This window comes from Dendrobates tinctorius, unplaced genomic scaffold (assembly GCF_039654945.1).
Source record: "Dendrobates tinctorius isolate UK_male_01 unplaced genomic scaffold, ASM3965494v1 ptg000093l, whole genome shotgun sequence".
Classification (NCBI taxonomy): domain Eukaryota; kingdom Metazoa; phylum Chordata; class Amphibia; order Anura; family Dendrobatidae; genus Dendrobates; species Dendrobates tinctorius.
The window spans coordinates 23,373,966-23,399,320 of NW_027361761.1; the positions used below are offsets into that span (position 1 = coordinate 23,373,966).

Below are 25,355 nucleotides of genomic sequence, written 5' to 3' on the forward strand. Positions count from 1 at the left end.
GACTAAAACCCCAATTCTCGCCTGCCCACCAGGGGACACTAAAGCAAAGCTTGGAACCAATCTTGTCCAAGCAGCAGGGGGCAACAGCGGCAACCCCAGTACAGGCTGCAACTTCACAAATTGTTCCTGTAGAACCAAGGCTGGCAACCTTTACTACAGATCAGTTGTCTGAAGCTCTCCAGCAACTCTTAGCAGACAATATTAGTTTGTTTTACCCTACCAAGAAGGATACACAAGTAATGCCCTGGAAGCAACCAAAACCTGATGCTTAAGGCAATGCTAATCAGGATGACTGAACTGATTCTCCAGTGAGTCTTTTTGCACATAGTTACCCAGGAGGGTTTTCCCATCAGTGTGAACAGTACACTTTAAAACTTTTTTTGCAAATAGTTTAAACCCCAGGTGGGTTTTGGCAAATTGCTCCTTTTTGGCAAATTAGGATAAGTAAATATAAACTATGGAGATCATGAACACTGAATGATCCGGACACTCCATTTGTATATAGTTAGTGCCTATTAAGGTGCTCCCTCTTGGTTTTACATATATCTTTAGGACAGATAAGAATCCATCATTGCGCCAAAAAATTACAGACCTGAACAAAAACCCGTTGGGTGTGGCCGAAGACAGGATCTAAGCGGGAAGACTGGCATGTCCTGCAGCCCAGCCAGGAGCAACGTTGGAGGTTTGGAGCGGGTCCTCCACACACTACAAGGACAGTAGAAGATACATCGGCTGGGAGAATATCTGCCATTTATCATTGCTGATCATCGTATCTTATTGTAATCAATAAAAATGTTAATATAACTGTAATATGTATGTTAAGTATAGAATGTTTGATAAGTGTAGAATTTTTGATAACTTTTTGATAACCAAAAACCTTTTACTGTAGGATGAAGAAAATATAAGCACTTTTGATAGATAGATAGATATATGTGTATAGATAGTTAATTAAGAATGTTTATAGCAGTGGATAACCTTAGTTTGGTGGTTGTCACTCAAGAATGTCTTATAAGTAAGATAGGAATGTTTTGATATATTTGTAAGGTATATAGTATTAAGGCTATGATAGGATGAATGAGGTAACAAAGAAGGGTGTTGTTACAGGGACCAAGAATGTCCAGATCTGGTGGTGAACCTGGTAGGCAAAAGCGGTGGCCCCAGTAGCACTTTATGATGAGAATTAGATAGTATTAGGACATAGGTTATTATTAATATGCTCAGTAACGTTGAAGCTTTAGTCCTCTCCTTAAGAGAAGCTGTTTTATATTGTTAAATTAAAAAGCAAAAATTTGTATGTTCCAGTAACATCTTCTTGTATTCTCATTTGTTTACAGCCCACAGATGTGCTGCGGTTAACGGAGGGGTATGTGGCGCCCCTCAGGGTTCAGTCACCACAGAGGTACTGCACCTCCTCCTGAGGTGTAGTAGCCCACTCCCCAGGTAAGATGGTAACACCTGACCATACTCCAGCACCTACATCCAGCACAGACACCTTAGAACAGCAGAGCACCCTTTATGGCAGCTGCTTTGGTTTATGAAGGGTGCTGGGTGGTGGGTGGAGCTTAGAAACATTAGAGGGGAAAGCTTACAGGAAGTTAGGTCAGTCTCCCCTACGGGGGAAGGAGGGAAAGGACGTAGATGCAGCAGCCTCCTGTGAGATGGAGCTGCTTGCAAGGAAAGAGGAAGAAAGAAAGATCAGTTGTTCAGAAGGGAGATAGATAAGAACAGAACGTGAGGAGGAGAGAGACTGGGGACGAGGGCTAGTGCAGAGCCCTTCCCTAAGTTCATTGCGCCAAGGCCGGGCGCCGGTATCCGAGGCTGTCTGTGATACTAATGATCCTACAGCAGAAACCGGAGGAATAGAAGTTGAGAACACTTTATTCCCACCAAAGACTCGAAGACACAGCAGCAACGTGTGTGAGCCAGGGCATGATTGTATGGAGTCCCTGAAGCAGGCTACAGCCACCTGTCATACGAGTGGAGTTTAAGTAACATCAAGAAGGAGGAACTTGAGTGTAAATCAGAACTACAAGTACTTCAGATTAACGCTAGAAAGGAGCCATTCAGAAAAGGCACATTTGGAAGGGAATGCTGGAACAGTTAATCCATCTGCCTGGGAGTTGGCTGAGTCCTGGACCTGAAGACTGCAGCATTGAAGCGGGCACCTGTCTGTGTCAGAAACGTGAGTAAAAGAATTGGAACTACATTCAGCTGTGTCATTCCCTTCTTCCTGCGCAACCTACTCAGCACTGCTACATCTCTGTGCCTAACACTACACCGTCTACCTCAACAGCTACATCTACTGCCCTGGGACTACAGCTCTACCTGTGGAGAGCTATTACATCTTTGCTGTGCCCCACCATCTGTCCCAGAGGATCTGCACCGCCGCGTCGGCTTAACACCTTCCTTGCCGAGTACCACAGGTGGCGTCACGCACTACCTACCTATAAACTTTATTCCTTTCCACCTATTTTACATGGACACCCAGGGCCATGGACCGGGTCACCACCACCATGACACATCCCTTTGAGACACCAACCCAGTACCGAGTAATCCCCACACCTGCTCTGGCGGTGATCCACAAGCAATTAACTTCATAAGTTGCATGCCTAGTGAAAGGAAGTTCACCTGAGTGCAATCTAAATGCCACATGTCTGTCAGTATATACACTTTTCTGAAAGGCCACAGAGGCTGCAACACCATTAACAAGAGGCACCACTAACCAAACATCACCGTGAAGGCCAAGGAGATCTCCAAACAACACCATGAAGACCAAGGACATCTCCAAACAACACCATGAAGATCAAGGAGATCTCCAAACAACACCATGAAGACCAAGGAGATCTCCAAACAAGTAAGGGACAAAGTTGTTGAGAAGTACAAGTCAAGGTTGGGTTATAAAAAAATATCCCAATCTCTGATGATATGCCTGAGCACCAACAAATCCATTATCATCAAACAGAAATAACACAGTACCACAATTTTCATACAGGAAAGATGTATATCTTTGTACCGTGTTAGCCAGTAGATAGAAAAATATTCAGAATTGAGAGTCCTCAGTGGTTGATACCTTTTAATGGCTAACTGAAAAGATGGTAACACATTGCAAGCTTTCGAGACTACTCAGTTCTCTTCATCAGGCATAGACTAATACAAAATCTGAAGAGTCACATATTTATGCACAATACAGCACAGAAAAAATGCAATAGATGAGACAAGTGACGTGAAGCAGAATTATGATTATGGGAGAGGGAGAAACATAAATATTGGACCAGTTCATAGATGAGAAGTCCGGATGTTTTATTGTCCTCTGATTGGGGTCTCCTAATGTGTTGTGATGCCCCCACAAGGTCTTAGGAGCAAATTCCTTAATTGATGTAAAAAGACATAAATCCATGCGACACATTCATTCCAGCATTGAGAGTGTCAAAGGTCGTCATCAATTTATACTCACAGACTCTTCTCTCTCTCTGAGATGTGAAGTTACATTTCAATACCAGTAATTTCATATCCCTGGTGTTGTGGTCCATCATACAACACATAAATAACTCTATTATCTATAGCCAAGCCATCAGATACAATCGTATATGTTCCAACCCCATGGATAGAGACAAACACCTTGGTCGCCTCAAAAAGACATTTTTGAATCAGGGCTACCATCCAAGAACAATTGAAAACCAAATTACAAGAGCCACCAGAATGTCAAGGAATCACCTGCTACATTACAAAGCTAAAGAAGAAAATAACCGGGTGCCTCTAGTAATCACCTACAACCCAAATCTGGAAGTGCTAAGGGGAGCTGCATGGAAATTACAACCTTTACTACAAAAAGATGCCCGATTAGAATCCATTTTTCCAGACCCCAAACTACTGTGCTTTAGGCAGCCCCCAAATCTAAGAAGCATCATTGTCAGAAGCTCCCTGTCCTCTCCAACAGCTGGAGGAACCTTTCCTTGCAACCAGAAAAATGTAAAACCTGTCCATCTATAATGACCACGGACAAGATAAAGATCCCCAATTCATATCAGGACTACAAGATCCCAGGTACTTTCAGCTGCATTACATCTAATGTGGTGTACTTAATTATTTGTACTAAATGTCCAACTGGGGGTCTGTATGTGGGGGAGACAGGGAAAAAGCTTAGAACAAGGATGAATGCTCATCGTCACACAATAAGAGAAAAAAGAATGGATCTACCTGTGGCAAAACATTTTTGTATGATGGACCACAGCACCAGGGATATGAAATTACTGGTATTGAAAGGTAACTTCACATCTCAGAGAGAGAGAAGAGTCTGTGAGTATAAATTTATGATGACCTTTGACACTCTCAATGCTGGAATGAATGTGTCGCATGGATTTATGTCTTTTTACATCAATTAAGCAATTTGCTCCTAAGACCTTGTGGGGGCATCACAACACATTAGGAGACCCCAATCAGAGGACAATAAAACATCCGGACTTCTTATCTATGAACTGGTCCAATATTTATGTTTCTCCCTCTCCCATAATCATAATTCTGCTTCACGTCACTTGTCTCATCTATTGCATTTTTTCTGTGCTGTATTGTGCATAAATATGTGACTCTTCAGATTTTGTATTAGTCTATGCCTGATGAAGAGAACTGAGTAGTCTCGAAAGCTTGCAATGTGTTACCATCTTTTCAGTTAGCCATATGGAGCGAGGCAGTGGCGGCCACGGGTCTCGCTGTACAGGCCACTGGTCTCTCTTGATATCCTCGTGCTGCTCAGCGCCGTCCGCTTTCCTCGTCAGGTGAGCCCCTGTCTCCCCTGTGTCGAAAGTGCTGACTCACTCTCCCTCCTGGATGCCACTTAGACTCCTTTCTCCTGTCTCTCGTCTCCCTCGTCTCTCTCCCCGACGAGTGAGTCCTGCTGGTTTCCACAGCTCATTTTATAGTCGCCCCACCCCCTTCTTTGACCCGCCCCCACGTTTCCTGATCGAATGTCGGTCCTGGCCTGCAATCATTCCCCCCGGGAACGTACTCCCTGGGAACCCGGGTGACAGCCCCCCTAGTTAGGACCCAGACACACGGCAGGCCCTTTTTCCGGGGCACTCTCCCCTACACTTACACAGAAAAATTGTAATGCTCATTTTGAGTTTGCCAAAGACATGTGGGAGATTGCCCAAGTGTACGGAGGGAGATGCTGTGGTCATATGAGACCAAAATAGAACTTTTTGACCACCAGACGCTATGTCTGGAGCCAAACTGATACAACTCATCACCCCAAGAACACCATTTTTCGGCAGCAGGGACAGGGAAAATGGTCCAAGTTGTAGGGAAGATGGATGGTGTGAAATACGGGGATATTCTTCAGCAAAACCTGTTTCAGTCTGTCAGTGATTTGAGACTGGGATGGAGGTTCAGCTTCCAACAAGGCAATGACCCAAAGCATACTGCTAAAGCAACACTCGAGTGGTTTAAGAGGAAATATGTAATTTTTTTTTGTGACCTAGTCAAAGCCCAGACCTTAATTCAATTGAGAATCTGTGGTCAGACTTGAAGATTGCTGTTCACCAAAAGAAACCATCTCACTTGAAAAAACTGGAACAGTTTTGCCTTCAAGAATGGGCAAAAATCCGAGTAGCAAAATGTGGAAAGCTCATTGTCACGGGGTCCTTCTCTGGTATCACACAATCAACAGAGCAAGCGAAGAGTGAACAATTCCAAGACCTTTATTCAGGCAAAAATACGAAAAGGTCCATATTCAGTCCACCACACAAAGGATAAGATAGTCCAGAATAAGAATGCAGTCCAGTATCAGGATAAAATGTCCAGGGAAACGAGAATTCAAAACTCTAGCATCCAGAAGATAAAAATGGATCCTTCTCTTTGAAATGCAGCCTTTTCACCATCTTGTCTCTACCGGAACTGACCTGTCCAGCTGCTGTTCTTCCCCCCACCCCCTTCCTTGTCAAACAAGTTGCCTCCCAGAGGAGAACAAAAGGCCTTAGGGATTAATGCACTACAGGGGGTCATCAAGAGACAGATACAGTGAGGCTGTAGACTTACAATGTAATAAGAAAAACACTATGAAAATAACTGGAATTGTTAAAAATAGGAATATACAAAAAATGGCATCCACATAACATATCACACCATCACAACCTCTCCTCCCCCCCATAATAAGTGAGCACGCCATGAGGTCTACACAGACCTCTGGCCTGCTCACTTTAGTCCACATTGCTCAGTTATTTATAATTCCTTGTACAGTGGCAGGGGTAGGTCGGCCTGGGGAGCCTATGGTTCTTCTTGTCGAGACAGTCCATCGGCGTTCTGGTGTTGGCTTCCTCGCTTGTATTGGATGGAGAAGCTGTAGGGTTGTAAGTACAAGCTCCACCGCAGCAATCTTCCATTGTCCCCTGATACGCGATTCAGCCATGTGAGGGGGTTGTGGTCTGTAACAATTGTAAAGTCTCTGCCATACAAGTAGGGCTACAATTTTTTTAGCGCCCATACGATGGCAAGGCACTCCTTTTCAATAGTGGCAAAGGCAACTTCCCGATCCAGTAGTTTCCGACTGGCAAAAGCAACAGGATGTTCTTCTCCGGCGGCGTTCACTTGGCTAAGTACTGCCCCAATCCCAAAGGTGGATGCATCTGTCTGCACGAGGAACCTGCGTTTATAATCCGGGGCAGCCAAGAAAGGAGCAGTGACGAGGGCAGTCTTTAACGCTTAAAAGGCATCCTCGCATGCCGTCGTCCACGTCACATTCCTAGGCATGTTCTTGCGGGTCTGGACGGTTAGGGGCTTGGCCAAGGTGCTGAAATTAGAAACAAATTTGCGATAGTAACCCGCAGTTCCTAAAAACGCAAGTACCTGCTTTTTAGTCTGGGGTCTACACCAGTTGCTAATGGCTTCCACCTTGGCAGGCTCAGGCCTTAGTGTCCCACCCCCTACTCTATGCCCGAGGTACTGCACCTCAGCCATCCCTATTTGGCACTTATCAGGGCGAATGGTCAGTCCTGCAGTAAGGATACAGTCCAGCACTATGCCCAAGTGTTTAAGATGTTCCTCCCAGGTTGTGCTAAAAATGGCGATGTCGTCTAAGTAAGCACAGGCAAAGTCCTGACATTGTTGTAAAAGTCGATCCACCAGTCTCTGGAAAGTAGCGGGGGCAGTTTTCATCCCAAAGGGCATTCCCAGGAACTCATAAAGCCCAAATGGAGTAATGAAGGCTGAGTGCTCCCGAGCGTCCTCCGTTAGGGGTATCTGCCAGTACCCCTTGCTCAAGTCTAATGTGGTCACAAATTGGGCACTGGCCAGACGATCCAATAGGTCATCAATCCTGGGCATGGGATAAGCATCACTCGTGGTGGAATCATTTAGTCGTCTGTAATCAACGCAGAATCGTGTTGTACCATCCTTCTTGGGGACCAGGACGACAGGAGAGGCCCAAGAACTGTGAGATGGCTGAATAACTCCCAGTTGTTTCATCTCCTCCAGTTCGTTCTTTATCATGTCTTGAACAGCCTCTGGAACCCGGTAGGCAGCCTGCTGGATGGGGCGTTGTCCGGGGGTTTCCACATGGTGACTGGTGAGGGTAGTCTTCCCCGGCTTTGAGGAGAAAGCAGCAGCCCTCGGGCCTTAGTACGGCGACAATATCGTCCTTTTGTATATCCGATAAATGGGAGCCCAGGGGCACTTGTTCCAGTTATCCTCCCGCTTGGGCAACCTGGAGGAGATCTGGGAGATACTCGTTGTCGGCGGTATCACTAGGGGGGTGGCAGACAGCTAGAACAGGCAGAGATCGGTCGTGGTAGTCTTTCAGCATGCTAATGTGGACGGTTTTCTGTCGTCGACCACTAGAGTCCAGGGCAATAACATAGTTAGTGTCATTAATTTTCTTGACAACCTGATAAGGGCCTTCTCACACTGCTTGAAGCTTGTTGGCAGGGGAAGCAGTAATCATGAGCACTTGCTGTCCTTCCATAAATTCCCGGTTCCTGGCATTACGGTCATACCAGGTTTTTTGTCTGGACTGGGCCATTCGCTGATGTTCTTTAGCGAAGGTAGCTAGCTGGGCGAGACGGTCTCTGAGCTCTAGAACATAGGGAACGATGGGCATTCCGGTATCAGAGATGTCTCCCTCCAAATGTTCTTTCAGAAGAGTGAGAGGCCCACGGACCTTCCGGCTAAACAGTAGTTCGAAGGGAGAGAACCCTGTGGACTCTTGGGGAACCTCCCGATAGGCGAAGAGGAGATGTGGCAGGTACTTTTCCCAGTCTTTTTCAACGTCAACAAAAGCCCTCAGCATATTTTTTAGGGTTCCATTAAAGCGTTCACATAGTCCGTTGGTCTGCGGGTGGTATGGGGTGGTGCGAATGGTTTGAACACCACAGGTATGCCATAGGGACTGGACCAGATCTGACATGAACTGAGTGCCTTGATCCGACAATATTTCACTAGGAAACCCTACCCGGGTAAAGATGGTAACAAGGGCCTCGGCTACCTTTACTGCTGTAATACTGGACAGGGCCACAGCTTCAGGATACCTAGTGGCATAGTCCACCACGGTCAGGATATATTTTTTCCCCGACCTGCTGGGGTGGGCCAGAGGACCTATGATGTCGACGGCTACATGTTGAAATGGTTCCTCAATTATGGGCAGGGATTGCAGGGGTACCTTATGTCGAGCTCCTGGATGCCGCATTCGCTGGCACACATCACAGGTGCGGCAATAATGGGCTACCGACTGCGAGACGCCCGGCCAGTAAAAACTTTGGGTGAGTCTCTTTTCAGTCCTTTTTCTCCCTTGATGCCCAGCCAAGGGGATATCATGGGCCAGTTGAAGTAGCTGTGCCCTGTACTTCTGAGGGACAATGAGTTGCCTGGTCGTTGCGTCAGGGTTGCCCTGGTCACTGCCCTTTGTTACACCATAATACAGTCCGTTTTCTCGAGTGAAGCCATCCCCATTATCTCCCATGTGCCCAGTTTCTGCCTTTCGCCTAAGGGCTGCTAAGGTAGTGTCACCCTCTATTTCTCTCCTAAACTCCTCTCTGTCCCAAGACTCTCCCAATGTGGAAGCAGCGAAAGTATTGCTTACCGACTCTGATGCGGTTCGAGGTGGTTGCTCCCCGGTGGGGTCCGGATGACGTAGTGCTTGAAGGGCCTGTAGTCGGGTGACTGCTCCCACAAATTAGCACTGTAACTCCCCAATGTCGTTCCCAAGGAGGATATCTGCAGGAAGTCCTCCCATAACTCCAATCCAACACAGTTTTTCTCCACAACCATAATCCAAACGCACAGAAGCTCGCTGTATATATTTGCGGGCACCGCCCACCAGGACAATGGGAATTCCCGGACCCTGGTAAATTGCCTCGGGTCGAACTGTGAAGGGTTAATACTAAAATCAGAGCTTAAGTTTCGCTTCTCCATTTCTGTGAAGGTTTCGTTTCTTCATTTTTGTTACTGCAAGATAAATTTTTATAATTGGCATGGCCTGTCATGAAACCAGACTGTTTCCATCAGGTGCAAGATAAGGGGCTGGGGGGGGGGAGTGTATTGCTCTGAATATGCCATTATACTACTTTCTATTTGGATACGGACATATATGTAGTTTCCGGTTTTCTTGCAATATTATTGGCTTATAAAGTGAAATGATGCTATTGGTACTTGAGAACCTTGCATAATTAAGCAAAAGATTATAAAAGATGTGACTAAAATAAAGGGGCTTGGTGATCTGCCTCGATCCTCCCGTACAGAGACCCCGTCTCCGTGTGGTCATTTGAGTTGCTAGCAACACTGGAATAATTTGGAAATCACTGGCTCAACCGTGAAGGGTTAATTTAACTCTCTCCCTATCAGAACCACACGGGGGTCAGCGATAGTCAAGAATGCCCCCGTGTCTCTAAATCCTGACACTTTGTATCGATCAATAAAGACATCCTGCAGGTGGCGTTGCCGTTGCTCTGAGTAGCTAAAGGACAGAGGCCGTAGTCCGTACACTCCAGGAGGGGTGTCTATGGTGCCGTGGTCGGTGGTCCACTCTGGTGGGGGTGGTGGTAGCTCTTCCTCAGGTGTGGTGGAATGTACAAGATGCACTGGACGAGGTGGGGCTGCGTGGGGCTCCCTCCGAATCCTGGAGGGACAGCCAGACTGCAAATGTCCAGGTTGCCCACACCCATAACACCTCCTCTCTGTGATACCCCCAGGTCGTGGTCGGAACTGTTGGGGCCTAGGATTGTGAGGCGTGATTGTCATCGGCTTGCGACTAGGTGGAAGGGCAGATATAATTGGAGGGGGACGGGGCGCGGGAGCAGGCCGTGGTTCATTGTCCAGAAGCCTCCTCCATTGCGGCCGGATAGTAAGGGCTTCATCGGCCAGGGCTGCAGCTCTATCCACGGTACATGGCGTGCGCTCCCGGACCCATTCCCGTACCTCTGCAAGGCACTTGGCAAGAAATTGTTCTATAAGGAACGCCTGTATAACATCTTTCACAGTAAAGGCGTTTTCTGCTTCCAGCCATCTCCGACATGCCTCGGACATCTTATGTGCATACATCCTAAACGATCCCCCCGTGGTGCATGGGAGATCTCGGAACTTGGCCCTATATGAGTCTGGGGTGATAGCATGGTAATCCAGGATAGTCCACTTTACAATGTTATAATCCCGATTCCGCAGTGCATCAATGATTCGGTAAGCCTCCGCCAAGCTTCCGTTCAGGAGCCCCACTAACAAACGCATCCAGCTAGAGTGGGGCACCTCCATCACAGCACACTGCTGCTCAAAGTCTTTGAAGAACCCCTCCACATCTCCGGAAGCCTCATCAAATGGCTTAAACTCTGTCCGGGTGATCCGTACAGGCTCCCGGATTGTTGGGGTTACACTCCACATTGAGTTACTCCCTTTTTCCAGCTCCATTGCTTCCTGTCTCCGCTGTGCCCGGCGGGCAGCCTCCTCCTTGTACTCCTGAGAGACGCCGGGGCCCAGAACCGCCATCTCTTCTTCATACCACACCAACCACTGGCTTTTCTGGATGGGGATCCCTGTCTCCAGTGCTCGTCCTTCAGACATCTGGGAGGAGGTGGCCGGGCTAGCGCCCACCAGTAGATCGATTAAGGCCTCTTTAGTCAGTCCCTGGTAGTTCAGGCCCAGGTCTCTGGCTCTCTCCTTTAAACTGCATACAGTCCAATTTCTGTACTCACTCTGTGGGTGGTTCTCCATTGGGTGATGCTCTGTTGATCCCACTGCTGCCACCAGTTGTCACGGGGTCCTTCTCTGGTATCACACAATCAACAGAGCAAGCGAAGAGTGAACAATTCCAAGACCTTTATTCAGGCAAAAATACGAAAAGGTCCATATTCAGTCCACCACACAAAGGATAAGATAGTCCAGAATAAGAATGCAGTCCAGTATCAGGATAAAATGTCCAGGGAAACGAGAATTCAAAACTCTAGCATCCAGAGGATAAAAATGGATCCTTCTCTCTGAAATGCAGCCTTTTCATCATCTTGTCTCTACCGGAACTGACCTGTCCAGCTGCTGTTCTTCCCCCCACCCCCTTCCTTGTCCAGGGGTAGTCAAACAAGTTGCCTCCCAGAGGAGAACAAAAGGCCTTAGGGAATAATGCACTACAGGGGGTCATCAAGAGACAGATACAGTGAGGCTGTAGACTTACAATGTAATAAGAAAAACACTATGAAAATAACTGGAATTGTTAAAAATAGGAATATACAAAAAATGGCATCCACATAACATATCACACCATCACACTCATAGAGACTTATCCAAAGTGACCTGCAACTGTAATTGCCGCAAAAGGAGGCTCTACAAAGTACTGACCTTAGGGGATTATGCACACTGAAGTTTTTACTTATTTTGCCCTATTTGTTGTTTACGTCACAATAAAAAAAAATGTTCACAATTGTAGGTAAGTTCTGTACATGAACTGATGCAAATCCTCACAAAAAACAATTACGGTAAATTCCAAATTGTGAGGTAGCAAAACAAGAAAAATGTCAAGAGAGGTAAATACTTTTGCAAGCCACTGTAGATTAGATACATACTGTAGATAGGTTCTTGTGATTTATTACCTTTTCCTATATAGTTAATAGTAATTGTTTTTGAATCCGTTGCGCCTTCATTTTTTTTAAATGTACAAGTGTGCTTCTGAGCAGATGGACATTGTGCACTGTCTGCAGTCACTGTGTGCATGATACAGGTAGAATTGCGGCTTTCTGTTCCTGTGATAGATAATAAGAGGAGAATTATGAATGAGCAGCCATATTTTATTAGAAAATATATTACCCTTATGCTATAGTACACAAGCAAAGAGCACTGCTACCCGAAGCATTTTGACAGCTGTATAACATTTCTTGATCAGCATTTTTTGGTATAATTCCTCGGCGAGAATACTATTTTTTCCTGCACGTGCAGGACAGGAGTCTATTTTCAAATTTAAGTAACAGTAGGAGCCATCCATGAATAATGAGAGAAGCATACCTGGAATCAAGGGGATATTAGAGCAGTCCTACCCCACCCCCAAACAAAGAGTTTTTCAATAGGATGGGAAATTATGTACATTATTAGAGTGAAGATCAGGTAATTTGCTCTCCTTTTTTATGTTTCCACTGAAACACATTGAGAATATGTTATAGCTTAGGCTAGGTTTACATTAGCGTTTGTGTGCGCAGCATATCGTCTGCATGCGCAAAAGCATGTCAAAACGCACACAAACGCATGTTTGCGCAGCGTTTTTTATCCGCATCAGCTTACGCATGACGGCAAAAAAAGCTGCATTTGCGGTTTTTTTTAGCGCATGCGTTCCGAGAATTTCCTTGGTACAAGCCACACCAAATAGGCGTGTCTCATTTCCCGGACATGATTATGTGAAAAACGCATGCATTTCAAACGCATGCGTACGCATGTCCTTGCGTACACATGCGTTTTTTATGCACTCATCCGCATGTACATGCCTGCGCATATTTGACGGATTTTTCACCCGACATAAAATGCAACAGGTCGCGTTCGCCGGACATCGCCGCACCGCGAAACGCATGTCCCTGCGTACACCATATTAAAGATAGGCAAACAAGAAGCATACGGATGGCTGCAGATAAATCGCTGCGCAAGCAGACGCAAATGTGAAACCAGCCTTACACAACATGTATTTAACATATAATTAACTTACTTCCAAATTTGAGTTATGGTGCATATACCATAACATATTGATCCTGTACTGATTTTAAGTTAATCCTGTATTATACCCCAGAGCTGCACTCACTATTCTGCTGGTGCAGTCACTGTGTACATACATTACATTACTGATCATGTACTGATACTGAGTTACATCCTGTATTTTACTCCAGAGCTGCACTCACTATTCTGCTGGTGGAGTCACTGTGTACATACAGTACATTACTGATCCTGTACTGATCCTGAGTTACATCCTGTATTATACTCCAGAGCTGCACTCACTATTCTGCTGGTGGTGTGGTACCGGCAGGTACGCGGGATGCAGTGACGAGACGCGAGACTTTATGCTTTTGGTAATTACTTTTTATAAGTATAGATCAGGTGCAACCAAACAGGTAACAGGGATTGTCCTCGCAGGGACTCAACACAAGCAAACACGGATATATACAGTATGAACACGACTACTCCGGCAACGGCCGGTCACTATAGGGCCGCGGTATGGCCGACTACAGGTCCTTAGTTATATAATGTCACTTATCCGTCCCGACATCTTCGGCATCCTGGGTGATGGTTCTTCGGCGTAGCAGCCGCTTGGCCCATCTGCTGAAGAACTGGCGAAGTCTTCGACGCCCAAGCGAAGCAGTGGCACAACAGGCCCCGGAAGAGTTCTTGGAGAGATGGGCCGCAATCCCCGGACGGGAGTAAGCGGTCGCGAAGCGGGGTGGCGATTGGCAAGCCACCGGCACAGCCAGCAGCTGTAACAGGGGGTCCACGGCGGGCGATGGCCCTTGCCACGGATTGGAGCGGGGAACTAGTGGCTGCCGTCTGCAATGAACTGGCCGCAGCCGCGGTCGGGAGCGGGACGGCTGCGGGCGGCGTCGGGTAGGCCGCAGCCGCCGGCTGGAGTGAGGCGGTAATGGCTGCGGGTGACCGCGGGCAGGCCGCAGGCGCAGGCTGGAGTGAGGCGGCAGCAGCCGCAGGTATCCGCGGGCAGGCGGCGGGTTGAAGCCTAGCAGCGGTTCGCTGACGGCCGACTAGGCGCCTTCCCTCTGCTGTCCAGTGTAAGTGTCCCTCTTGCTTCTGTCCTCCTCTCTGGCCTCTGTACGTCGCTCTTGCTCTCGGACACTCCCACGGTCTCCAGCTCCTCCTTCCCTGTTCTGCTGACTCATTGTGACTAGCGTTCTCCTCCCCTTTTATATCGGCTCCTGCCCCAGCCCATCTGCAGTCTCCACGGTCTGGCCCTGAACTCTGTCCCCCGGAAACAATCTTCCCCGAAACCTAAATGACGGTCCCCTTGGTTCCGGCCTGGACACTCGACGGGGCCCCTTCTCCCACACTCCCCCATCCTGTATGATTGCCAGTCTTCTGGCGAGGGCCTTAGTCGGCTTGTAGTGGTCTTTGGAGATGACAGTTCTTGTCGCCATATGAACTGGTCCTGTTTGTATCGTTCGGGGGGTTTGCCAGCTGGTGACCGCTCGGAGCGTCTGAGTTCAACTGTGGTGGAGCCTTCTGGGGTGGTGGAGAATGGTGGGCTGGTCGACTCTGGTGGGCCGACTGAGTCTACTGCTATGTCCCTACTTGGAGGGCCCGCTGATATGGCTGGGCAGTCCTCTTCGTCATCTAGGTCCCAGACCATTGGCTGAGGGTCGGGGACCTGAGGGATAGGCTCGGGTCGCGTGGGGTCGGAGGATGCACATGGGCGTAACATATTACGGTGCACGGTACGAGTGAGAGGTACGCCGTCCTCAGATTGTATTTCGTACACAGGTCCATCGGGGCTTACTCGGCGCAACACTCGATAAGGGTTTTCCTCCCACCGTGGGTCTAACTTGTTTTGGGGACGCTGATCTAGAACGAGTACTCGATCTCCTGTTCGGAAGTCAGTGAGTGGAGGCAGCGCTCCCCCCGGGTGCTCCAGGTCCTGAAGTTTTGTATGGATGATTCGGTGGAGGGTTTGCAGCTTGTGCGGGTGGTTTCGGACCCATGATAATACTCCGGTCCAAGGTTGGGGTTCTTCCGGGTTTAGTTCCACTTCCGTGATTCCTTTGCCTTCTCGTCCAAATAGCAGCGTGTAAGGGGTGTACCCGGTCACTCGATGCACCCGGTTGTTATAAACTCACACCAGCTCTGGGACATACTCAGGCCAGCGGGCCTTTCGGTCACTCTCCAGGGTGCGCAACATTTGGATTAATGTCCAATTGAATCGCTCACAGGCTCCGTTTCCCTGCGGATGATAGGGCGTAGTTCTGGTCTTGTCAATACCATAGAGTTGATGTAATTCTTCCATGACTTTTCCTAAGAAGCACGCTCCCTGGTCTGAGTGTATTCGTTGCGGGCAGCCGTATACTTGGATGAAGTTTTTACAAATTGCATAGGCGGCCAACTCCGCAGTTTGGTCTCGGGTGGGGGTGACCACGGCGAACTTAGTGAAATGATCCACCATCACGAGACAATGTTCATAACCCTGGTATGCGGGACGTATGGTTAAATAGTCCACCGTTAGGAGCTCAAGGGGAGCTGATGTCACTATTGTTTGCACCAGGGCTCGTTGTGCGGTTGGTTTGGAGAGCTCACATGGGCGGCAGGTCCAGCAAACTTCTTCCACGGCAGCGTACAAGCGCGGATGGTAAACGATCTGTTGCAACCATTGCAAAGTCTTTTGAGCACCAAAGTGAGCCCCCTTTTCATGGGCTTCCCTAGCCAGTTCGGCTATTAGGGCTCCGGGCACGACCACCTGCCAAGTTCTAGCAGACGTCGTCCGGGACACTGCTTTACGGTACAATAGCCCTTTCTTGATGGCGAATTTTTCCCATTGGCACAACATCAACAACATGTCTTGTGTCAGAGTCTGTCTCTGTGAATCAGTGGGCAGTTTGCCGGTGGTCACCCATCGGCGCAGGAGCCCAATTTCTCCATCTTCCTGCTGCTGTTGCATCCATTTGTCCTGTGGTTGCTCCAGCATCCCCCGTGAGGGTCCTGAATGGGATGCCTTCTGTGCGCCTGCTGTAATCACGGCGTGGGTGAGGGCGAACGGCGTCTCTTCCCCTTCCAATTCGTTGTCCCAACTTTTCCCTGGAATTGTATGCCAAATTCTGGAAAGGGCGTCAGCATGTACATTTTCGGCCCCTCTTTTATAGATGATCTTATAATTGAACTTGGCCATTCGAGCCACCCACCGTTGCTCCAGGGCTCCCAATTTGGCATTTTCCAGATGGGCTAGCAGGTTGTTGTCCGTCCACACTACTACCTCGGATCCCGCCAGGTACTCTGCGAACCGCTCCGTCATGGCCCACACTACCGCGAGGAGCTAGAGCTTAAAGGAGCTGTAATTGTCAGGGTTACGCTCGGACTCATGCAGCGATCGGCTACCATAGGCGATCACTTTCTCTCGACCATCCTGAACTTGTGACAACACAGCCCCTAGTCCCTGGAGGCTCCCGTCAGTGTGCAGTATGAACGGTTGAGAGAAATCGGCATACGCTAACACCGGGGCTCCTGAGAGTGCAGCCTTAAGGTCTTGAAACGCGTCTTCTTGCGGTTGCTGCCATTGAATTTTCCATCCAATCGCCCCAGCAGGAGCCCCCTTTAGCAGGTCCTGCAGGGCTCGGGCTCAGCGTGCAAAATTCTTCACGAACCGACGGTAATAGCCGGCCAACCCCAGGAAGGCCCGCATGTCTTTCACTGTCTCGGGGGTAGGCCACTCCTGGATGGCGGCAACTTTTTCCAGGGACGGCCGAATGCCCTCAGCTGAGACTACGTGCCCCAGATATTCGATCTGGGTGCGAAACAGGTGGCATTTCTGGGGCTTTACCTTCAACCCGTACTTCTGCAGCCGGCCGAGCACATGCCCCAACCGCCGCAGGTGGTCCTCAAACATGGCAGAATAGATGATGATATCATCCAGGTATATCAGAGTGGCTTCGAAGTTGAGATCTCCTAGACACCGCTCCATCAATCGCTGGAAAGTTCCCGGGGTGTTGGCAAGACCAAACGACATTCGGTTGAATTCAAACAGTCCCATAGGGAAAATAAATGCCGTCTTGGCTCTGTCTTCCTCCGACATTGGCACCTGCCAGTACCCACTGGCCAGGCCTAGAGTAGAGAAGTACGTTGCTTTTCCCAAGGCGGACAGAGACTCTTCTATGCGGGGCAGCGGATACGAGTCCTTAATGGTGCTGGCGTTCAGCTTCCGATAATCCACACAGAACCGGAGGGTACCATCCTTTTTGCGGACCAGCACGATGGGAGCCGCCCAGGGGCTCTGGCTTTCTCGTATGACCCCTTTCCAGAGCATTTGCGCTAGTAGAGTTTTCACCTCCTGATATAGCTGTGGAGGAATTTGCCGATATTTTTCCCGGATTGGGGCCGTTCCTGCCGTGGGGATTCCATGTGTGATGGCCGTGGTACACCCAAAATCATCCTCATGGCTAGCGAATACTTCGTAATACTGTCCAAGAAGGGTTTCTACCTGGAGAAGCTGGGCTCATGTCAGTACGGAGTGTTCGGCCCGCATTCTTTCCAGGATGTTCGACCCTTCTCCTGGCTCGAGGATTCGGCAGTCTGTATGGTTCGTATCGTTACTGCCCATGGATCCTCGGGTTGCACCTTTAACTGGACTGCCAGGGCTGGCAGCACCTCCTCCAAAGGCCTTACTAACTTGGCCACTTTGGCCCGGGGCTTCAAGATGATATCTTGGTCTTCCAGGTTAATGCAGCGCACCAGGACGGTCCCTTCTCACACTGTGGCCAGGAAGCGAACTATCAGTATGTCAGGGTGCAGGTGTTCCGAGAAGCATGGCTCTACCTGCATCTCCACGCCCTCCAATGGGATCGGGGCACGGATTGGCAGGGCCACCACTGTCTGCCTGGGGGGAGCACGAGCAGGGGAGCCGCAGGCGCGATGACTTTGCCCAGCGCCTCCCCCTCCTGGCAGTCCTGGAGTACTCGCGCCTCCCGCACCAGCTGCTGGAAGACCTGCCCTTGGGCTGTGCGGGAACCACACTGGTTTAGGGTCTCTTGAGTGGGGTCATTGAGGAGTAGATTGCCAAACTCCCACAGTACATTCATGCCCAGGATAACTGGATGATGGTGGTTAGTTTCTCCTTGGGTCAGGACCACTCCCCGGCGGCCGAGGGATTTACCACACAGCGTCAATTGTAGCCATACCACTCCGGCGACAGGTACTGGAAGTTGGTTAGTGGCTACCAGTCTTATCATGGATCTCCACTGTGGCCTTGCTGCTTCAGGGAAATGCTGCCGAAAATAAGTTGCGAGCATGGTCGTCACTTGCGACCCCGTGTACACTAGGCACCGTACGGCACGGCCCTCGACCTCTGCCCATACCACTGGACATTTTGCGACCAGGTTTTCGGGACTTCCACCACCCCTCGTTGTGGCTTCTGGCTCCGAGCGGCGTCCCCCCTGCCTGGAGCCCTCTAGTTTAATGGCCGTCAGTGTGGGTATCTTCCACGCCGTAGACACTCTTGTGCGAAGTGGCCCGGTTCCCCGCACTCATAACACCGGGACTGCGAGGTACAGCCACTCCGAGCATTGAAACCAGGCCGCCCAGTTGTGGACTCGGTTCTCCATTTCACTTCGGCCAACTCGCCTCTGATGTTCTTCAGCTCATGTCTCATCTCTTCGATCCACTGGGGTTCTTCAACAGCGCTTATGGAAGCCGACATGTCCCGGACCTTTCCCACGGGGACCGTCATTCCCTGCTCCTGCTCTCGTACTCATGCCTGACTCCCCACCTCAGAGAAGGTTATACGTGGGTTCATCCGGACCTGCTCCTGCAATGCCTGCTTGATTAACGGGTCTCGGAGTCCAGTCACTAACAGGTCACGTAGGGTAATGTCGATGGGTCCTACCCATACACCGTCCTTCCATTCGATGGCGGTGTATAGCTCTTGGAGGACATTCATATACTGGGTGATGGTCTCCCCCTCTCCCTGTATTCGACTGAACAACCGGGTCCTCAACTCTCCCACATTGGTTGGATCCCCATGGGTTTCTTCCAGAATCCGCAAGACCCTAGCATAGGTGTTACGGTGTCCCGGGGGCCTCAAAATTACTGAATTCCGGGCCTCCCCATCTAAGGCCATGAGAGCCACCTCGGCTTCTAAGTTAGGGGTCATCGGATGCATGCGGAAGAGCACTCGCATGCGCTCGGTCCAGCTCCACAGCATGGTATTGGAGCCCGAAAACCATGGCAGGTTGCTTAGCATAGCCCCTAAAGAAATGCTGGATGGTTACCTGCTTCACCTACTGCCCCGACTTGGTCGGGTGTGCCGCTGTCTACGCTCGGAGACTGCATCCTGCCGATTGCGCCAAATGTGGTACCGGCAGGTACGCGGGATGCAGTGACGAGATGCGAGACTTTATGCTTTTGGTAATTACTTTTTATAAGTATAGATCAGGTGACTAGTCTAAGCAACCAAACAGGTAACAGGGATTGTCCTCGCAGGGACTCAACACAAGCAAGCATGGATATATATGACTACTCCGGTAACGGCGGGTCACTATAGGGCCACGGTATGGCCGACTACAGGTCCTTAGTTATATAATGTCACTTATCCGTCCCGACGTCTTCGGCGTCCTGGGTGATGGTTCTTCGGCGTAGCAGCCGCTGGGCCCAGCTGCTGAAGAACTGGCAAAGTCTTCGAGCGTTCTGACGTTCAGGTGAAGCAGCGGCACAACAGGCCCCTGAAGAGTTCTTGGAGAGATAGGCAGCAATCCTCGGACAGGAGTAAGCGGTCGCGAAGTGGGGTGGTGATTGGCAAGCCACCGGCGCAGCAGCGGCTGTAACAGGGGGTTCGCGGCGGGCGACGGCCCTGCCCTTGCCACGGACTGGAGCGGGGAACTAGTGGCTGCCGTCTGCAATGAACTGGCCGCAGTCGCGGTCGGGAGCGGGGCGGCTGCGGGTGGCATGGGGTAGGCCGCAGCCGTGGGCTGGAGTGAGGCGGTAATAGCTGTGGGTGACCGCGGGCAGGCAGCAGGCGCGGGCTGGAGTGAGGAGGCAGCAGCCGCAGGTATCCGCGGGCAGGCCGTGGGTTAAAGCGGAGCAGCGGTTTGCTGACGGCCGACTCGGCGCCATCCCTCTGCTGTCCAGTGGAAGTGTCCCTCTTGCTTCTGTCCTCCTCTCTGGCCTCTGTATGTCGCTCTGGCTCTCGCACACTCCCACGGTCTCCAGCTCCTTCGTCACCATTCTGCTGACTCACTGTGACTAGCGTTCTCCTCCCCTTTTATATCGGCTCCTCCCCCAGCCCATCTGTCAGTCTCCACGGTCCGACCCTGAACTCTGTCCCCCGGAAACAACCTGCCCCGGAACCTAAATGACGGTCCCCTTGGTTCCGGCCTGGACACTCGACGGGGGCCCCTTCTCCCACAGTGGAGTCACTGTGTACATACATTACTGATCCTGTACTGATCCTGAGTTACATCCTGTATTATACTCCAGAGCACTCACTATTCTGCTGGTGGAATCACTGTGTACATACATTGCATTATTGTATAATTTCCTTTCTTGGTCTTTTTTCAGAGAATATGAATTATAACAGCAAAACTTTTTCTCCCCACATGGATAGTGGTTGAGTGAAGCCATTTATTGTCAAACTACTGTGTTTTTTCTCTTTTTAAATCATAATGACAACCCAAAACATCCAAATGGCCTTGATCAAAAGTTCACATACCCTGGTGATTTTGGCCTGATAACATGCACAGAAGTTGACACAAATGGGTTTGAATGGCTACTAAAGGTAACATCCTCACCTGTGACCTGATTGCTTGTAATCAGTGTGTGTGCATAAAAGCTGAGTGAGTTTCTGGGATCCAGACACTTTTTCATCTTTCTTCCAGCCATTGACATTTCTGGATTGTGAGCCATGGGGAAAGCAAAAGAATTGTTATCGGATCTACTGGAAAAGGTAGTTGAACTGTATAAAACAGGAAAGGGATACAAAAAGATATCCAAGGAATTGATAATGCCAGTCAGCAGCATTCAAACTGTGATTAACAAATGGAAAATCAGGGGCTCTGTAAAAACAAAACCATGGTCAGGTAGACCAACAAAAATTTTGTCCACAACTGCCAGGAAAATTGTTCAGGATGCAAAGAAAAACCCACAAATAACATCAGCTGAAATACTGGACTCTCTGAAAACTAGCGGTGTGGCTGTTTCAAGATGCATAACAAGGAGGCACTTGAAGAAAAATGAGCTGCATGGTCGAGTCGCCAGAAGAAAGCCATTACTGAGCAAATGCCACAAAGCATCTCACCTACAATACTCAAAACAGCACAGAGACAAGCCTCAAAACTTCTGGAACAAGGTAATTTGGAATGATGAGACCAAAATTGATTTTTTTGGCCATAACCATAAACGTTACATTTGGAGAGAGGTCAAAAAGGCCTATGATGAAAGGAACATCATTCCTACTGTAAAGCATGGAAGTGGATCACTGATATTTTGGGGAAGTGTGAGCTACAAAGGCACAGGAAACTTGGTCAAAGTTGAAGGAAAGATGAATGCAGCATGTTATCAGCAAATACTGGAGACAAATTTGCAATCATCAACCCCGAAGCTGTGCATGGGACGTACTTGGACATTCCAGCATGACAACAATCCAAAAGACCAAGTCTACAGCAGAACAAAGTGAAGGTTCTGGAGTGGCCATCTCATTTTCCTGATCTCAATATTATTGAGCCACTCTGGGGAGCTCTCAAGCACGCAGTTTATGCTAGACAGCCCAGAAATTTACAGAAACTGGAGGCTTTTTGTCAAGAAGAGTGGGCAGCTTTACCATCTGAGAAAATAAAGGACCTCATCCACAACTACCACAAAAGACTTCAAGCTGTCATTGATGTTAGAGGAGGCGATACATGGTATTAAGAAATGGGGTATGTGAACTTTTGATCAGGGTCATTTGGATGTTTTGGGTTGTCATTATGATTTAAAAAGAGAAAACACAGCAGTTTGACAATAAATGGCTTCACCCAACCACTAAACCACTAACCATGAGTGGAGAAAAAGTTTTGGTGTTATCATACATATTCTCTGGAAAAAGGCCAAGAAAGCAAAAATTCTGCCGGGGTATGTAAACTTCTGAGCAAATCTGTATGTATATACAGTGGGGAAAAAAAGTATTTAGTCAGTCAGCAATAGTGCAAGTTCCACCACTTAAAAAGATGAGAGGCATCTGTAATTTACATCATAGGTAGACCTCAACTATGGGAGACAAACTGAGAAAAAAAAATCCAGAAAATCACATTGTCTGTTTTGTTTTCATTTTATTTGCATATTATGGTGGAAAATAAGTATTTGGTCAGAAACAAGCAATCAAGATTTCTGGCTCTCACAGACCTGTAACTTCTTCTTTAAGAGTCTCCTCTTTCCTCCACTCATTACCTGTAGTAATGGCACCTGTTTAAACTTGTTATCGGTATAAAAAGACACCTGTGCACACCCTCAAACAGTCTGACTCCAAACTCCACTATGGTGAAGACCAAAGAGCTGTCAAAGGACACCAGAAACAAAATTGTAGCCCTGAACCAGGCTGGGAAGACTGAATCTACAATAGCCAACCAGCTTGGAGTGAAGAAATCAACTGTGGGAGCAATAATTAGAAAATGGAAGACATACAAGACCACTGATAATCTCCCTCGATCTAGTGCTCCACGCAAAATCCCACCCCGTGGGGTCAGAATGATCACAAGAACGGTGAGCAAAAATCCCAGAACCACGCGGGGGGACCTAGTGAATGAACTGCAGAGAGCTGGGACCAATGTAACAAGGCCTACCATAAGTAACACACTACGCCACCATGGACTCAGATCCTGCAGTGCCAGACGTGTCCCACTGCTTAAGCCTGTACATGTCCGGGCCCGTCTGAAGTTTGCTAGAGAGCATTTGGATGATCCAGAGGAGTTTTGGGAGAATGTCCTATGGTCTGATGAAACCAAACTGGAACTGTTTGGTAGAAACACAACTTGTCGTGTTTGGAGGAAAAAGAATACTGAGTTGCATCCATCAAACACCATACCGACTGTAAAGCATGGTGGTGGAAACATCATGCTTTGGGGCTGTTTCTCTGCAAAGGGGCCAGGACGACTGATCCGGGTACATGAAAGAATGAATGGGGCCATGTATCGTGAGATTTTGAGTGCAAACCTCCTTCCATCAGCAAGGGCATTGAAGATGAAACGTGGCTGGGTCTTTCAACATGACAATGATCCAAAGCACACTGCCAGGGCAACGAAGGAGTGGCTTCGTAAGAAGCATTTCAAGGTCCTGGAGTGGCCTAGCCAGTCTCCAGATCTCAACCCTATAGAAAACCTTTGGAGGGAGTTGAAAGTCCGTGTTGCCAAGCGAAAAGCCAAAAACATCACTGCTCTAGAGGAGATCTGCATGGAGGAATGGGCCAACATACCAACAACAGTGTGTGGCAACCTTGTGAAGACTTACAGAAAACGTTTGACCTCTGTCATTGCCAACAAAGGATATATCACAAAGTATTGAGATGAAATTTTGTTCTGACCAAATACTTATTTTCCACCATAATATGCAAATAAAATGAAAACAAAACAGACAATGTGATTTTCTGGATTTTTTTTCTCAGTTTGTCTCCCATAGTTGAGGTCTACCTATGATGTAAATTACAGACGCCTCTCATCTTTTTAAGTGGTGGAACTTGCACTATTGCTGACTGACTAAATACTTTTTTTCCCCACTGTATATATATATATATACACTCACTGGCCACTTTATTAGGTACACCTGTCCAACTGTGTGTTAAGACTTAATTTCTAATCAGCCAATCACATGGCGGCAACTCAGTGCATTTAGGCATGTAGACATGGTCAAGACAATCTCCTGCAGTTCAAACCGAGCATCAGTATGGGGAAGAAAGGTGATTTGAGTGCCTTTGAACGTGGCATGATTGTTGGTGCCAGAAGGGCTGGTCTGAGAATTTCAGAAACTGCTGATCTACTGGGATTTTCACGCACAACCATCTCTAGGGTTTACAGAGAATGGTCCGAAAAAGAAAAAAAATCCAGTGAGCGGCAGTTCTGTGGCCGGAAATGCCATGTTGATGCCAGAGGTCAGAGGAGAATGGGCAGACTGGTTCGAGCTGATAGAAAGGCAACAGTGACTCAAATTGCCACCCGTTACAACCAAGGTAGGCAGAAGAGCATCTCTGAACGCACAGTGCGTCGAACTTTGAGGCAGATGGGCTACAGCAGCAGAAGACCGCACTGGGTACCACTCCTCTCAGCTAAGAACAGGAAACTGAGGCTACAATTTGCACAAGCTCATCGAAATTGGACAGTAGAAGATTGCAAAAACGTTGCCTGGTCTGATGAGTCTTGATTTCTGCTGCGACATTCGGATGGTAGGGTCAGAATTTGGCATAAACAACATGAAAGCATGGATCCATCCTGCCTTGTATCAACGGTTCAGGCTGGTGGTGGTGGTGTCATGGTGTGGGGAATTTTTTCTGGGCACTCTTTGGGCCCCTTGGTACCAATTGAGCATCGTTGCAACGCCACAGCCTACCTGAGTATTGTTGCTGACCATGTCCATCCCTTTATGACCACAATGTACCCAACATCTGATGGCTACTTTCAGCAGGATAATGCGCCATGTCATAAAGCTCGAATCATCTCAGATTGGTTTCTTGAACATGACAATGAGTTTACTGTACTCAAATGGCCTCCTCAGTCACCAGATCTCAATCCAATAGATCTTCATCTTTGGGATGTGGTGGAACGGGAGATTCGCATCAGGGATGTGCAGCCGACAAATCTGCGCCAACTGTGTGATGCCATCATGTCAATATGGTCCAAAATCTCTGAGGAATGCTTCCAGCACCTTGTTGAATCTCTGCCACGAAGAATTGAGGCAGTTCTGAAGGCAAAAGGGGGTCCAACCCCTTACTAGCATGGTGTACCTAATAAAGTGGCCAGTGAGTGTATATATACTATATATATATAGTTCATTAAAAGTAACTAAACTATTTTAAATTTAAATATTGATCAGTGTTTGCAAAGTTATGAATATTTATGATATACCATACTTCATTACCATTTCTTCTTCCTTTTTCTCCCAAACTACACTCTGAGCGTGCTGTTTTATCTGCCTTGTTCATGCACTTAGAATATCTAGTGTGACAGAGTCACTGGCTTTGTGGAGGAAGGGAAGGTTTG

General features: G+C 48.4%; 1 protein-coding gene across 1 annotated transcript in view; it reads right to left on the minus strand.

Annotated features, from left to right (window-relative positions):
- LOC141098612 (adhesion G protein-coupled receptor F5-like) overlaps nt 1-25,355 on the minus strand; it is a 152,520-nt gene that overhangs the window by 108,374 nt on the left and 18,791 nt on the right. Inside the window, exon 7 of the mRNA XM_073586577.1 lies at nt 12,054-12,203. Coding sequence (XP_073442678.1) covers nt 12,054-12,203 — 150 coding nt within the window. The remainder of the gene's footprint in view (nt 1-12,053; nt 12,204-25,355) is intronic.